General features: G+C 36.5%; 1 protein-coding gene across 1 annotated transcript; it reads left to right on the plus strand.

The window, feature by feature from the left end:
• Positions 1–6,715: 6,715 nt before the first annotated feature.
• Positions 6,716–13,270, plus strand: SVIP (small VCP interacting protein). Its single transcript, XM_014476839.2, has 4 exons — positions 6,716–6,897; positions 8,953–9,003; positions 9,678–9,791; positions 13,146–13,270. The coding sequence occupies exons 1-4, from the start codon at positions 6,844–6,846 to the stop codon at positions 13,158–13,160; spliced, it is 234 nt and encodes a 77-aa protein (XP_014332325.1). The 5' UTR covers positions 6,716–6,843; the 3' UTR covers positions 13,161–13,270.
• Positions 13,271–14,796: the final 1,526 nt, after the last annotated feature.

Below are 14,796 nucleotides of genomic sequence, written 5' to 3' on the forward strand. Positions count from 1 at the left end.
GCATATATTTTTCACTTTTTCTTCTCCTTATCTTTTGCAAATTGTTGTGTTATAAGTAGCACCCCTACTAATACCATCTTCTCTTTTTCTTTCTACTTAAATTAATCTTTGGCCTCCGAAAAAAGTATATCAACAGTATTTGTACAACTTAAATGATTTGAGATGAAAATAAAGGCCTGAGTCCACACATATAAGTGCTTTACGTAAACATGGATTGTGCCCAGTAGGACAGAAGATGCATGATGACACCAGAGCATCCAATTGGAAAATGTTTGAAAAAACTTTTTGTCTGTTTATCTCTGTAACAAAATTTTCTCCTAATTATATCATTATCATATTCATACATACCAAAATTATCCTGAAGTATTAAGATTAAATTCCTGCTGATAATGATATACATAAGCTTTCCATTTTCACTTATTTGTCACTCTTGTTCACTTCATTTTGGGACATTTCAAGACTTAAAACACTCAACAGGTAAATTAGTATACTTTTTCAGTCAATCACAGACCATAAAACTTGGAAAGAAAAATCCTTGTCTAACATCTCTATCACATCCATTATATTCAGAAATTCCTCTGTCCTGTCTCTAAATTGTTATTTTTGGTTTTTACAGTTTTTTCTATTTACAGCATTTGTTGCTTGACTCATAGAAAAAATGATTACATCATATTTATCCAGATATGATTTATTTGGGGCTTCCCAGGTGTCACTAGTGATAAAGAACCTGCCTGCCAATGCAGGAGACGTAAGAGATGCAGGTTCGATCCCTGGGTCAGGAAGATCCCCTGGAGGAGGGCATGGCAACCCACTCCAGTGTTCTTGCCTAGAGAATTCCAGGGACAGAGGAGCCTGGTGGGCCACAGTCCATGGGGTCGCACAGAGTCGGGCATGACTGACACGACCTAGCACAGCACACACAGCATGTGATTTATTTGATAATAGTTTTCTATTATCATGACTTATATCTGGCTTCTATGTGACTGTTTTAATTTAGAATATTATTTCTAATTCTTTATACAATTATTTTTTGTAAGAAAGTCTTTTAAGACTTTTCCAAGAGAATTTATAGTTTGTATAAATCTTTGCTTTGTACGTTTTGATTGAATTTATTTTTCTCTGTGTATTTTAATCTCTTCTAGTGGACATAAAGTTGAAGTCTGTGTGGAAGAAATCATGCCGGACCACAGATTTCTAACATCAAGTGGCATTTTATGATGTGATGTCATTCGAAAAAGTAAAGACAGTGCTCTTCCAGTTCAGCAAAATAAACACAGTGCAACCATCTAACACCTAAGCTACAGGGTCTAGAATTTTATTAAATACGATATCTTACTACCACTTTGGTAATTTGAGAGTGCTTCTTTTCAACAAATAATAATATGCATATGCCTTTGTAAGTGATGTATTCATGCTTACGTCTTTGCAACTGGATTTACAACTTATTTAGAGATTTAGAGTTATGCTTTAATAATAGGGGAAAATACATTTCCTCTGCTGTTTATTTATAATGACTTGTGTTTAAACAAGATGTTTAGAATCTTTAAACAAGTCATAGAAGAGAGTTTTGTTTTGGTTTGTTTTTTATTGAAGTATGACGTATTGAAGTGTCGTTGACTAACGATATTAGATTCAGGTGCACAATGTAGTGATTCAATATTTTTGAAGATTATCCTTCATTTAAAGGTGCTATAAAATATTGGCTGTTTTCCATGCACTGTACATTATAACCCTGTATCTTATTTACTTTATAGGTTGTACCTAGGAAAGAGTTTTAATATAACTAATGTCTGTATCATATGTTGATACTGCAAATAAGCTATAGTGTAATTAAAATTTTCATTTAAGTTATTAGTAAAATTTGAATACTGAATTTTTACTTTTATGCAAGAAATAAATCATTACCATATCTGTCTGTAAAATGCTTACTTACTTATATAAGTAATTTCTAACATGAAAAAGGAATTATCACAATTATTTTCTGATAAAAGAATAACCAACTATAGAATGAACATGAATGTTATATTCGATGACTGATGTGTGGTTTCTTAAATAAAATTTAAAGTGAAATACAGGAAATTCTGCTTCTGGGCATAATGGAAGTACCAGAATTATGTTTCCACAGTAAACAAATATAAAATAAGACAAAATTCTAAAAAACAATGGTTTCAGAAAATAGACAAAAGTCAAAAACAGGTTGTGATCCCTAAGAGAAGAGAACCAAATGAACTCCATTTACTGCCTGAGGAGCATTCCAGAGCAGTCCTTTATGCAGGGAAGAGGATCATAAGCAGAACACAGGAGTTTTCCTGATTGAGAAACAGGGATAAGGATTCAGGCAGTCTGAAGTAACTGGAACCTGTAGGGCAGAAATCCAGGAAGTAAGAAACTGCTGAAAGTAATTGGCAGTTCTGTCTTATGACCTGCATTTGGTCTGTGTTAAATGCTAAGCTGCATGTGTATAGGGTGAACTCAGCAAGGTCAGATCTGTTTACCCTTTTTGTACCATCCATGTGCGATATCTAGTGCCCAGTCAAGATTACTAGGCATGCCAAGGAGCAAAAAATTATAAAACATTAAAAAGGGGGGAATCAAGTTAATAGAGACACCAAAATGAAGAGAGGATGGAATCAGAAGAATCAGTGTAATCATCTATTATAAATATGTTGACTATGTTCAGCAGTTTAAGGAAAAATGTGAACACAGCAAGGAGAGGAACGGAAGACTAAAAAGATGGAACTTTTAACACTGAAAATATCTGGAATTTTAAAAATCCACTAAATGACATTAACAGTATATTAGATGTAAATAAAAGACATTGAAGGTCACTCCAGTATTCTTGCCTGGAGAATCCAATGGACAGAGGAGCCTGGCGGGCTACTGTCCTAGGGTTGCAAAGAGTCGGACACTACTGAGAGACTACGTATGAAAGACATTGAAATTGAAGATACAGCAGATAAAGCAATAGAAACAATTCAAACTAAAGCAATGAGAAAAAGACTGGGAAAATGATTAGTTGCTCACTGATCTGTGAGACATTATCATGAGGTCTAAGACATGAATAACTAGAGATATGTGAGTGGGGAAGGATGGAAGCAAAAAAAAAAAATGCCCAAAATGTCTCCAAATTTGATGAAAACTAACCCCACAGATTCAAAAAGTGTAATGGACACCAAGCAAAATGAATTCCAAACCTTACCAAATTATCTCATAATCCAATTGCTGAAAAACATTGAAAAAAGAAAACAGGGACATGCAGCACATTAAATGCTGAGAAATAAGCATAAGAAAACCACAAAGGTCATGATAAATCATGTAACCAAAATGACATCTTTAAAAAACTGATTGAAAACATTTTTAAAAATCTTGTCAATCTTACGTGTTATTTGAAGCAAAATGCAGTTGTTGTTGTTTTTTTTCCAGAAAAGGAAAGCCCCCAAAATATCTATCACTAGAAGACTTGCAGGGCAAATTCTTTAAGTAGAAGAAAAATTGTTAGATTCTTGGACCTTCACAAAATGAATAGCTCTGGAAATGATACACATGAATGAATACAAAATCATTTAACCTTCTTTTATTTTTTAAAAAATAATTGTTTTAAGAAAAAATCAAGGTATTGTGGCAATAATAACATGCAGGATTAAAATGTATGATAATAACAAAGTTCCTTCTAGGAGGAAGTTGAATTTATCCTATACTTCTGAGTTTCATATAGTCTACCTGGTCAGTTACTCTAATCATAGTCATCTTTTTAAAATGCAAATTTCAGGAAGGTAATTCTTACTGAAAGAAAAAACAAAACAGGAAAAGATAACTTGGAACTTGACTTGTCAGGACAAATACAAATCTTAAGGTTTGTAAGACACTTAAGTGTCTTTTCTATAAATATTAGTAAAAGGATTAGTCATCTAAACAGGTGACCTAGATTTGTTCCATCCACCAGAAATACAATTTGAATCCAAAGTCTTGTAACTGATGGGTTTTATATTATTGTAACTTATTCATGGCTAAAATTTTAGAGTGGATACTATGAGGTGTTTGTTTGTGTCTGTATGTTTGTATTGTAGAGGTGTGGCATTGCCAATATTAATTTGTAAAAGAGCTCTATTTAATTGGCTTAAAGGAAATTAAGCATATATAAATACTCATAAATACAAAGAAACTTATCCACATGAACTTCTGAATCACATGATCTAGAGTTAATAAATGAACTAGATTACATTTTAATGGATGAAAAATTTCAGTTTGTCAGTTTAATTAACACAGACATCTCTTTAGGGTCATCAACATTAAGTATGATACTTTTGTTGTACCTAGGTTTACTCAAAATCAAATAAAACCATATTATTCCTGCTACAAAATTTGTCAGCAAGAAAAATAACTTGATATGAAAGTTTTAAATAAATTAAAGGTAAATGAGGTAGTTTAAGTGAACTCTTTAGGAATAATTATGTTTTGAGTATATCTGTCTAAAATCATTTCTCCAGATTTATTTGTAACTTGAAACTGCTTAGTTAAATTCAATGATGGAAATTCATTGAATATACAGATCATTTCCAAATAAGAAACTGTAACATTACTGAACAAAAGCTTCCTTTTACAGAGAAACTAAAAATATTCAGGATTATTAGTAAATATATTTGGTGCCACACTGAGATATTTTCTTTACAGAACACCTGTTTTAGAAATTACAATTAATATTCACAAGTTTGCCTATCTATAAATTGCTAATGTACATGTTCATAATTGCTTACTTAGTTTTCATTAGAAACTAAGGTTTTTAAGGTTAAGAATTACAATTAAAATATCTAATTACAATTAAAGTATCTAATTACTACTAAAAATTAATAAGGAAAAAATCTTTGTATGCAAGGAAAAAGAAGGTATAAAGAATGGAAACACATGGGAAAAGAAAGGATTTTTGTCCTAAAGCTGTTTATTTCTAAAAGGAAAAGAAAATAAGGGACAAATTAATATGGATATAGAAAGCTATCTTTAGATAATGCCTTAGAAAGGCATTCTATGTGTTGGTCAGGGCTGATAAATAGTAGAATAAATTTAACTGAGTAAATGAGTTTTAAGTTGAAAGGTAAAATGGTACAAAACCTGAATTCAGCTTTCTCTCTATTAAGGAGACAAAGTTTTTGGAAAATATTGATCTTCTTTTGATAACTAATTGTAAAGTTTTTTTACCTTTAACCAGTAATCTGTTATGACTTGCAACATTTGCTTCTTGAAATCTTTTATTGGCACTTTGGTTAAGTGAATAAGTATTGTTCCACAGTGACATATGACCCTATAATATTTGATCAAATGTTTTGAAACATTTTTGATATTTTTGACAAACTTTCCAAATTTCAAATTCTAATCAAAGTTCTTTTGACCTCTAGCTAACTTTGGGATGCTTCAGAGATAACATCTGAAAAATCTGATGAAGAGAAATATTAAACGAATTAGGGTTACTTTGTACATGAAATTATATGTAAGCATTATCAAAGGAGTCATGATAAAACTTAGTTTATGTTGTAAGGGTAAATGTTATTAATATAGACATTCTGGAAATTATGGACCTCCTAAAAATCTAATATGTCTAAGTAAAATATTAACAACCATAATTCTAGTAATCATGCTGAATTTTGTAACTCACAGTAGTAACCAAGTTTCTTTGTCAACTGCATTGTAATCAGCTCTTCAATCATGTCTAGTCACTGTTTTACTCTGATGCTCTTGCAATAAGCACTTCATATTCAAAAGGATTCATAGAAAGGATTTTTTGACAAGTACAGTTTTCTGATAACTTTTACACCATAGCAATTAACTGGGTAAAAAAAATTAAATAATTTAAAAGAACCACTTGGTGACTTCATAAAGCTGTTAACAGAAAATTAACATCAAGAACCCAGTATGCTGGCATCAAGTTTCCAATGATATGTCCATTTGGCTGTGATATTTGTTACCTTAATTCATTAAAGTTGATGCTCAAGTGATTCTTATACCTATTAAATTTGAAAAGTATTCACTCTAAATATCTCTGAATATTTCAAACATTACTGCTACTCTTGGATGGAAAAATGCATCCAACGCACCAGAAAATAATGGACATCTCAACTAATGCTGCATTCACGCGGCTCAATTCTAAAACATAGTGATAAATTTCATGTTCTGCCCTCTTAACTGGAGTAGTACTGAGAGGCACTTACAGAAATGCGTGCTGACATCAACTTGAAATCTTGGCTTTAATTTCTTGGAAGTCAGAGTCCCTTCTCACAAAAGAGATAACATAAACTATCCCGAGTCATGTCACTCATTTATACAGGGTCAGCCAACTGGGAGCTATAAAGAGTTTTGCAGGCTATAGCCAAACTTTTCCATCCCTCTTCCGCGTGCTGCCTTCAGCAGGTGTTTCCTGAGTCCAAGGCCTGGTCCTAGCGGAGCCTCTGGAGGTAAGGGTGGGGAGTTGCCTCAGAGGGGCGGGGTTTAGCTGCAGGGGCGGGGTTTAGCTGCAGGGGCGGGGTCGAGGCGGGGCCAGAGTTGAGCCCGGCAACAGTGGGGCGGAGCCGAGCCCATGAGGAATGGTGGGGCGTGGGCGGAGCCGCGGGGACGGGGCGTGAATGTGGGCGGAGCCGAAGGGCGGGGAGTGTGAGTGGGCGGTGTCGCGGGGCGGGGTGCGGCGTTGCGGGAGAGGGGCGGGGCAGAGAGGAGCGGCGGGGCGGAGCAACCCGGTCACCAAGCCGCCCGGCGGGGGCGGAGTGAGCGCCGCAGACCTGGGACCCGCGTTTGATCGCGCAGTTCTCACGGCCTGGTTTAGGCGGACCGCGGAGCAGATCCCCGGCCGCGATCCCCATGGGGCTGTGTTTTCCCTGTCCCACCGAGGCCTCGCCTCCCTCGCCGGACCTGGTGAGTAAGGCTGCCTGCCCGCTTCCCCGCGTCAGCCCGCCGGCGCCGCGCGCACCTGTTCCCGGAGGGGCGCGCCGGGAGGCCCGAGCTGCGGCCACGGGACGGGCCGTTGGACGCGGCGGCGCGGGCCGGAGAGCCGCCGGTGGGGACCCAGCTGGCAGAGACGGGTGGCTGCGCCCCGAGGGACCTCGACGTCCTGCCTGCGGGATTTGGGGGCTGTCTCCGCGTCCGTCTCTCTCCCTCTGAAGGCGGCTCCGATGTCTCTTTACCTTTCGCCGCCGGCAAAATCGGGAATTCGTAGGACGCAGGCGCACGCGGACGGTGCGCTGTGGGGACCACTCCTGGAGATGCGGTAGATGAAGTTAATATGTGAAAAGACATCCCTCTTTCTCCGTGAACTGAGGAGTTTCATCTTGTAGGAGATGTGCATTTTTATGTGTCTGTACCAGCTGTTTAAAGAAGGTGCTCAATAAAGTCTTGTATATTTCTGCGTTTTATTAGATATTGTTAGTGACTTTCTCTTTAGTATTTATCTACGTTCTATTTTAAAAAGCATTTTATGTAGTACAGAATATACAATTTGTAAGGTTGCCACGTTTAGCGAATAAAAATACAAGGCATCCTGAGATTTGAATTTTCAGTTTAACGAGAAATGCATCTTAAAAATATGTCGATTTGTCCCCATGCAATATTGGGGACATACTTGTACTAGAAAGTAGTCGTTATTTATCTGGATAATTGCAGATGTATCTAGGTGGTTTGTGGTATAGTACATTTATACTTTTTGTAGCTTTCTATTTTTAACAGCCTTTTTACCTTAATAATCCTTACAGGAGATTGCTAACAGAAAACCTAAATTTTAGGTTTATTAATATTTAGCTAAGAATTCTTTGAAGGAAATGAATTGTTTAGGGAAGTACATTAACTCTTCAGCTATTTGATCTTAAGTGCTAAAAACGACCTGGAAGTTGATATGAGAAAATTCACCTTGTCTTCCTTGCTACTGTTGCTTTTAAATGTTCTTAATTTTCTTTATCTGGCTGTTAATAAAAAACCAATGTGCCAGCAGTTGTTAAGCCCTCCCCGCCACCTCCAGAGATAACCACATGGCAGAATACTTAAATGTCACTTTATCTTTGAGGCTTTTCTTCACCACTCTAAATAAAATAGATCCTCCACTCTACCATCAACCCATCCTTCCATTTTGACCATACTCTTTGTATTTCCCAGAAGCACTTCCTTCAGTCTAATAAATGTATATTTATTTGATTATATATGACTGTCCTCATTGGAATGTAAATTCTATGTGGGTGGAAATATTTCTTTGTATTATTTCACTGCTGTATTCTCAGCACCAGGAATAGTTCCTAGGTATGATTGTTGCTCAATAAGTATCCAAAGAATGAATAAGTGAATGAATGAGTGTTTTGTGGAAAATGAAATTATTAACACAGCTCCCAAGAGAATGCTGTTTACTGTCTTATATATTTAAATAACTTATAACTTGTGATTAATCTAGGTAGAAAAATAATATTCATGGTGTCTCAACATGAAACAGTACATCTCAAATATCCTTCAGTCCTTCTTGTCCTACACAATGAGATTCATTCTCTTCATTCATGAACTTTTTCTGAAAATACCAGGCTGCCTCAAACTCCTTTTCAATTGGCAGTATCAACCGTGTATTTCCTTGCTTGTATTGTTCAATGTCATTTGTTTTATTATTGCCCTGACTAGTTTGTTAGCGCTTAAAAAAAAAAAAAGTGCAAATAGATTATTTCACAGGCCAATCTGTGTATGTATGTATGAGATATAAAATGTGTATATATAGATATATGTCTCACCTTGTGCTTACTTAAAGGTACACTGATTGGGAAAATGAAATTCACAAAGTTGAGTATTTTATAAATGTTATAAGTAATGGCATTCCTAGTGGGACAGTTGAGGCCAGTACTATTTTTATAAACTATTACATTACTGGTAAGATAAAGTATAAAATATCAAGGATCATGTTTGGTTTTGTTTAAAACCATATTTTTTACACATTTTTCCTAGGAAGAAAAAAGAGCAAAGCTTGCAGAGGCTGCAGAGAGAAGACAGAAGGAGGTAACAGTAAAATAAAATTCGACCTTAGATGGTTAAATTTGTGCTTTGTTCTCTGTAAATGTCTATTACTGGTAGTATTCTCTAATGAAAATGATATCTGATATCTTACAAATTTAAAGATAAACATTTTTCAGAATGATTTCTGTATTTCAGTAAATTCATTTAATGCATTTATGTCATTTGTGTGTGTGCTCAGTCATGTCTACTTCTCTGTGACCCCATGGACTGTAGCCAGCGAATCTCCTCTGTCCATGAGATTGTCTCCACAAGAATCCTAGAGTGGGTCGCCATGGCCTCCTCCAGGGATTTGTTATTTAATGTATGACAATTACCATACACGTGTCTTCCGTTATGTGAGATGCCCCTTTAATAACATTGTTCCTTGAGGTGAAATGACCGTGCCTTGTAAAGCACTGACAGTTGTGAAGTAATTTTAGGGGCGAAATATGTATGGTTGCAAAATACTCAATGAAGAAATTGTAGTATGTTTTATGTAAAGCTGTTTTAGAAATAGTCTAATTCTTTGTTGCCAAAAAGAGAGACCAACCCCTCCCCTGCCCCCACATCGAAAGAAAAACCTGAAAGGCAAAAAGCAAAAGACACCTTCCGGACACAGAAAACTAAATTTTGTTGTTTTTCTACAATTTTGTTGTTTATCAACGATTTTTCTGAAGGCTGCATCTCGGGGTATTCTGAATGTTCGGTCTGTGGAAGAAAAGAGAAAGAAAAAGGAAAAAATAGAAAAAGAAATGGCTACATCTGGACCCCCACCAGAAGGTGGACTTAGAGTAAGTATTAAAATTTATTGAAGATTTGATTTACCTGGAATTTTTGAAAACTCAAGTAGCAATCCATTCAATAATTTCCTCCAGAAAATGATTATCAAAGAAATGTGAATTTAAAAGCATGAACAATATAGATTGGAAGAAGTGTCAGTTTATTTGAACATTTCAACATTCATTGGAATAGATTTGTTTTCTTTTTCCCAAAATGAAAACAGACTTTTCTTGTTTATCTTAACCCTATATCTTAATACTTCATATGTACATGTGTGTGTGTATATGTGTGCTCAGTCATGTCCAACTCTTTGCAACCCCACAGACTATAGCCCACCAGGCTCCTCTGTCAATGGAATATTCCAGGCAAGAACACTGGAGTGGGTTGCCATTTCCTCCTCTAGGGGATCTTCCCAACCCAGGGACTGAACTTGTGTCTCCTGCATTGGCGGGTGGGTTCTTTGCCACCTGGAAAGCCTACTCACATAATTAATGACAATCTTAACTGTGTAGAAAACTTAAGCAATATGGAAGGGTACAAAGAAGAAAGTAAAAATCACCCAAATTCAGTATCATTTTGACATCATTTCTAATCTCATTTTATATGTCAATTTTATAAAATTGGATTGTACTATAACCTGCTTCAAACTCTTAGTTTTTTTCACTAAATGAAACACAAATTTCTGAATGACTTGAAGTCACATATAATGTTACAAAAAAGGATATTTTTTTCTATAGTCAGAAGGTACTTCTTTCGCAACCCACTCCAGTGTTTGCCTGGAGAATCCCAGGGACAGGGGAGCCTGGTGGGCTGCTGTCTATGGGGTCACACAGAGTTGGACATGACTGAAGCGACTTAGCAGCAGCAGCAGCAGCAACCTAACAAAGGGCTTCCCTGATAGCTCAGTTGGTAAAGAATCTGCCTGCAATGTAGAAGACCACAATTTGATTCCTGGGTCGGGAAGATCCCCTGGAGAAGGGATAGGGTAGCCACCCCAGTAGTTTTGGGCTTCCCCTGTGGCTCAGCTCATAAAGAATCTACCTGCAATGTGGGAGACCTGGGTTCAATCCCTAGGTTGAGAAGATCCCCAGAAGAAGGGAAAGGCTGCCCACTCCAGTATTCTGGCCTGGAGAATTCCATGGACTGTATTGTCCATGGGGTTGCAAAGAGTTGGACACTATGGAGCGACTTGCACTTTCAACCTAACAAATTTTACATCAGCTTTTGAACTCTTAAGAGAGAAAGGAGCTTCTGTAATTAAAGCTGAAGTTTCCATGAAGTGAAGCCTATAGATTACAAATAAGTTAGGTCTTAGATTTCTTCTGGTCCCTTCAGAAGTGTGCAAAATGAGAGACATTATCAGTATTAAATTCAGTACCTTTTTTTCTTTGACCACCTGCATTGCTCATAGCATACAGTGAAGTTCAAAACTTTTGGTGGCTCAGAGCTTCCCTGGTGGCTCAGCTGTTAAAGAATCAGCCTGCAATGCAGGAGACCTGGGTTCGATCCCTGGGTTGGGAAGATCCCCTGGAGAAGGGAAAGGCTACCCACTCCACTATTCTGTCCTGGAGAATTCCATGGGTGGTATAGGCTGTGGGATCGCAGAGAGTTGAACACCACTGAGCAACTTTCACTTTCAGGGATAACAGAAGGGAAAATATGAGATAGACAATAACTTTAATCCTCAAACCTTTTGGCCTGGGGCCATTTAGGGGCCGCTTTCAGATCCCTGGGTTGGGAAGATCCCCTGGAGAAGGAAATGGCAACCCACTCCAGTATTCTTGCCTGGAAAATCCCATGGACAGAGGAGCCTGGTAGGCTACAGTCCCCGGGGTTACAAAGAGTCGGACACGACTGAGCTACTTCTGTCCTATTCTCAGGCCTTGAGTGTCCTGTGGTATAGGCTGATTCTTCCTAACCTGACTCCATAGTATGAGGAAAACAGGACCCTCTCTGTCTTCACACGCTCCACATATTCATCTGCTGACTAACTAACTGTCTCTTACAAGGACAGTTGGCATTGGTAATGCTTACTGTGTTCTGGAAAGGCAGCCTTATTTTATGAAGTCAGTGTGACGATGGCATCAGGACACAAACTAGCATCAGTTCAGGATATACCAGCAGAGGCGTTCTGGCAGATGCCACTGGCTCATGGGGGACTTTCACAAAAGGCTGGACCTTGGTTCTGACCTTGTACCAATCATGATCTCTGAGATGGCGCTTGGCCCTCAGGACTTTTAAACTCCGTAAGGAGTCTGATGTCAAACCAGATTGAGAATCACTGCTCTAGTGTTTGTAATACTAGTCCTAAGGGCTATTTTGTTGAAAATAGAGTGCCATGGTAAAAAAAACGTTTAAAAATACTGAATGAAGTAAAAGTGAAGAGTTGCTCAGTCATGTCCGACTCTTTGCGACTCTTTGGACTATAGTTCATGGACTTTACAGCCTTTCCCTTCTCCAGGGGATCCTCCCAACCCAGGGATTGAACCCAGGTCTCCTACATTGCAGGCAGATTCTTTACCAGCTGAGCCACAAGGGAAGCCCCAAAACACTGAATATTATGTTATATATTGAATACCTTCCTTGGAGATTAAAAAAAGCACAATATTTAAATCCGTAAGAAGTCCTAAAATAAAGGGAAGTAAATTTACTTGAATTCATCTTTAATTTTTAACTTTATTTAAATAAACATTTTTTAAAAGTATGTTACATCCAATAATGTTTCTTAATATACTTGGAACAGTAGAGACTGGTAAATACGTCTGGTATTATCTCAATGGCTTTTTCAGAACTTACTATTGCAAAATTTAATAAACTGGATTAAGCAGAATACCACGTGTAATAGTTTCTCAAGTTGAGACAGTCAAAGACTTTGTGTGTATTAGTCGCTCAGTTGTGTCCAACTCTTTGCAACCGCATGGACTCCTCTGCCCATAGGATTCTCAAGGCAAGAATACTGGAGTACAGGTTGCCATATCCTTCTCCAGGCAAAGACTCTGCCAGACCATTATTTAATAATTTCTACCACTTTTTCACTCCCCTGCCTCAAACAAGAATTCCAGTTCCTTTATTTTTACTTTGTAGTTTCATTGTTTTTATTTTGTCTTGTGATATTTTGTTTGACTGATTATCAGGTATTTGGGACCTAGCTGCTGCCCCTCGTTAACCTGTCCAGATATTTTCTTTCTTTCTCTGTGTACACCCTCTTATATTTGATTTCAGACTTTTGACTATAATATAAAATTTTACTAGTCACTGGCCCTCACAAAGATCATTTTACATTTGTATAGCCCAGATTCCTCTTTTACCTGTTTGTTCACTTTTTAAACAAAGTTTACTTTCCTCTATATTTTTATCTTTTCTAGTGGACAGTTTCATAAAGCACAGCGTGAATGGAAGAGTCTACTGCCAGTAACTAATCTCTACAATCAAGTGGACATCCTCAATTTAATTTCTTCTCTTTGAATAAATGAAGATTCAGACTTTGTAATTTTAGTGCTCTCAAGTGCAGTGCTTTTTCAAAATTGAATACTGAAAATGCTTTTGATTGCGAGAGTTAGAAAATGTCCAGACCTTTCATTAAATTTTTATTTTCCCTACCTTTGCTCTTCTGTAGATGGTGGGTGATTTGCCTCTTTTTAGTAGTTCAAACATGGACCTAAATAGTGAATATATATTTGTATATTGCATGGAAAAATTCTGCATATGTCTCAGATATTTAAAGTTGCACTTGCATTTTCCCTCCTTTATGAAATGATCTAACTCTTTATAATTTGCTGCTTAACCTTATATCTCATTATTTCATTATATGTGAAGACTTTAGCTTAAACTTGCGGACTTAGTGCCTTTTAAACTGATCATCAGGGAAAATCTTGAAAAATCATTTGAAGGGCTTATATGAAGGAACACTGTAAATTTTTATAACTTACTAAGAAATTAATATTTATTTCTAGAGAACATAAAATATCTCCTAATTTCTATTTCTGTAGCTTATAAAATTAACATACTCTCTTTATAATAAAGTGTTTTTTTTTGCTTGCTGAATTTAAAATTATATATTAGTGATGCCATCAGAGGGCAGCGATGTACAATATACAGTATTGGATTCAACTCTATAAAGATCTTTGCAGTAATTGAATGAGTTTAAGAATGGATGGGTTATACTTAGTGCGAATGTGTTTGTCCAAATTTTATAGGTGTTTTTATTTTTTATTTATTAAAGAATGCTTATAAGATTTTTACAGATGTGAAATTGCCAAGGCCAGTATGAATGTATGAAAAAAGTATGTAAGTATTGTATTTAAAAAGGTCTACTTTAAACATAAAAATATTGCAGGGTAATTCTGTGTGATGCATTGCCATAAACTTTTTTAGATTTTTGTTCACTGGTAATATTTATTATAGCAATTTTGGTTTTTTGAGTTTCTTGATATATAATAAGCTAAAACAGAAGAATTACTGTCTGTTTTAATTTGGTTGCTCTTTTGGATGACAAGGCCACGGTCTGAGCCCTAAATTACAATTTTCAGGTATTAAATGAAATAAGGATTGTAAATTAAAGAGACCAACTCACCTAACCTACAGAAAGGAAACTGAACTACTGTCTCGCTCATCCCTCCCACAAATCTTGTTATATTGCAGTATATGATGTATTTTAATTTTAAAGACTTCGAACTATAATATAGATCTCTTGACTCCTCAATTGGAAAAAATCACTTTCTTTGATTATGGAATGAAATATTCTGTGACTATCCAGGCAAGATATGTAGTTATAGACAGGTTCAATATTCTTTATCCTTTAGAGAATTGGTGGTATGTTTGTTCAGAAAGAATAGTGAAGTCATTGGATTGTATTTTAGAAATAAAATTCTTGTATGAACATGATTAATTTTTTTCAAGGCAGAAAGGAGAAAAGAACATTAATAGATGAATGGGTATGGAACCAGAGTATACCATTCCTAGAATGTGTGCATCCTTCCTTCTGTTTTAATACAGAAAAGACAGTTTGATCAGTGT

This window comes from Bos mutus, chromosome 29 (assembly GCF_027580195.1).
Source record: "Bos mutus isolate GX-2022 chromosome 29, NWIPB_WYAK_1.1, whole genome shotgun sequence".
NCBI lineage: Eukaryota > Metazoa > Chordata > Mammalia > Artiodactyla > Bovidae > Bos > Bos mutus.

Excerpts from the sequence above, each read along its gene's own strand:
- SVIP (XM_014476839.2), top strand. The coding sequence starts at position 6,844 with ATGGGGCTGTGTTTTCCCTGTCCCACCGAGGCCTCGCCTCCCTCGCCG. Across the intron at positions 6,898-8,952 it reads CGCCTCCCTCGCCGGACCTG|GAAGAAAAAAGAGCAAAGCT; the intron begins GTGAGTAAGGCT and ends CATTTTTCCTAG. Across the intron at positions 9,004-9,677 it reads CAGAGAGAAGACAGAAGGAG|GCTGCATCTCGGGGTATTCT; the intron begins GTAACAGTAAAA and ends ATTTTTCTGAAG.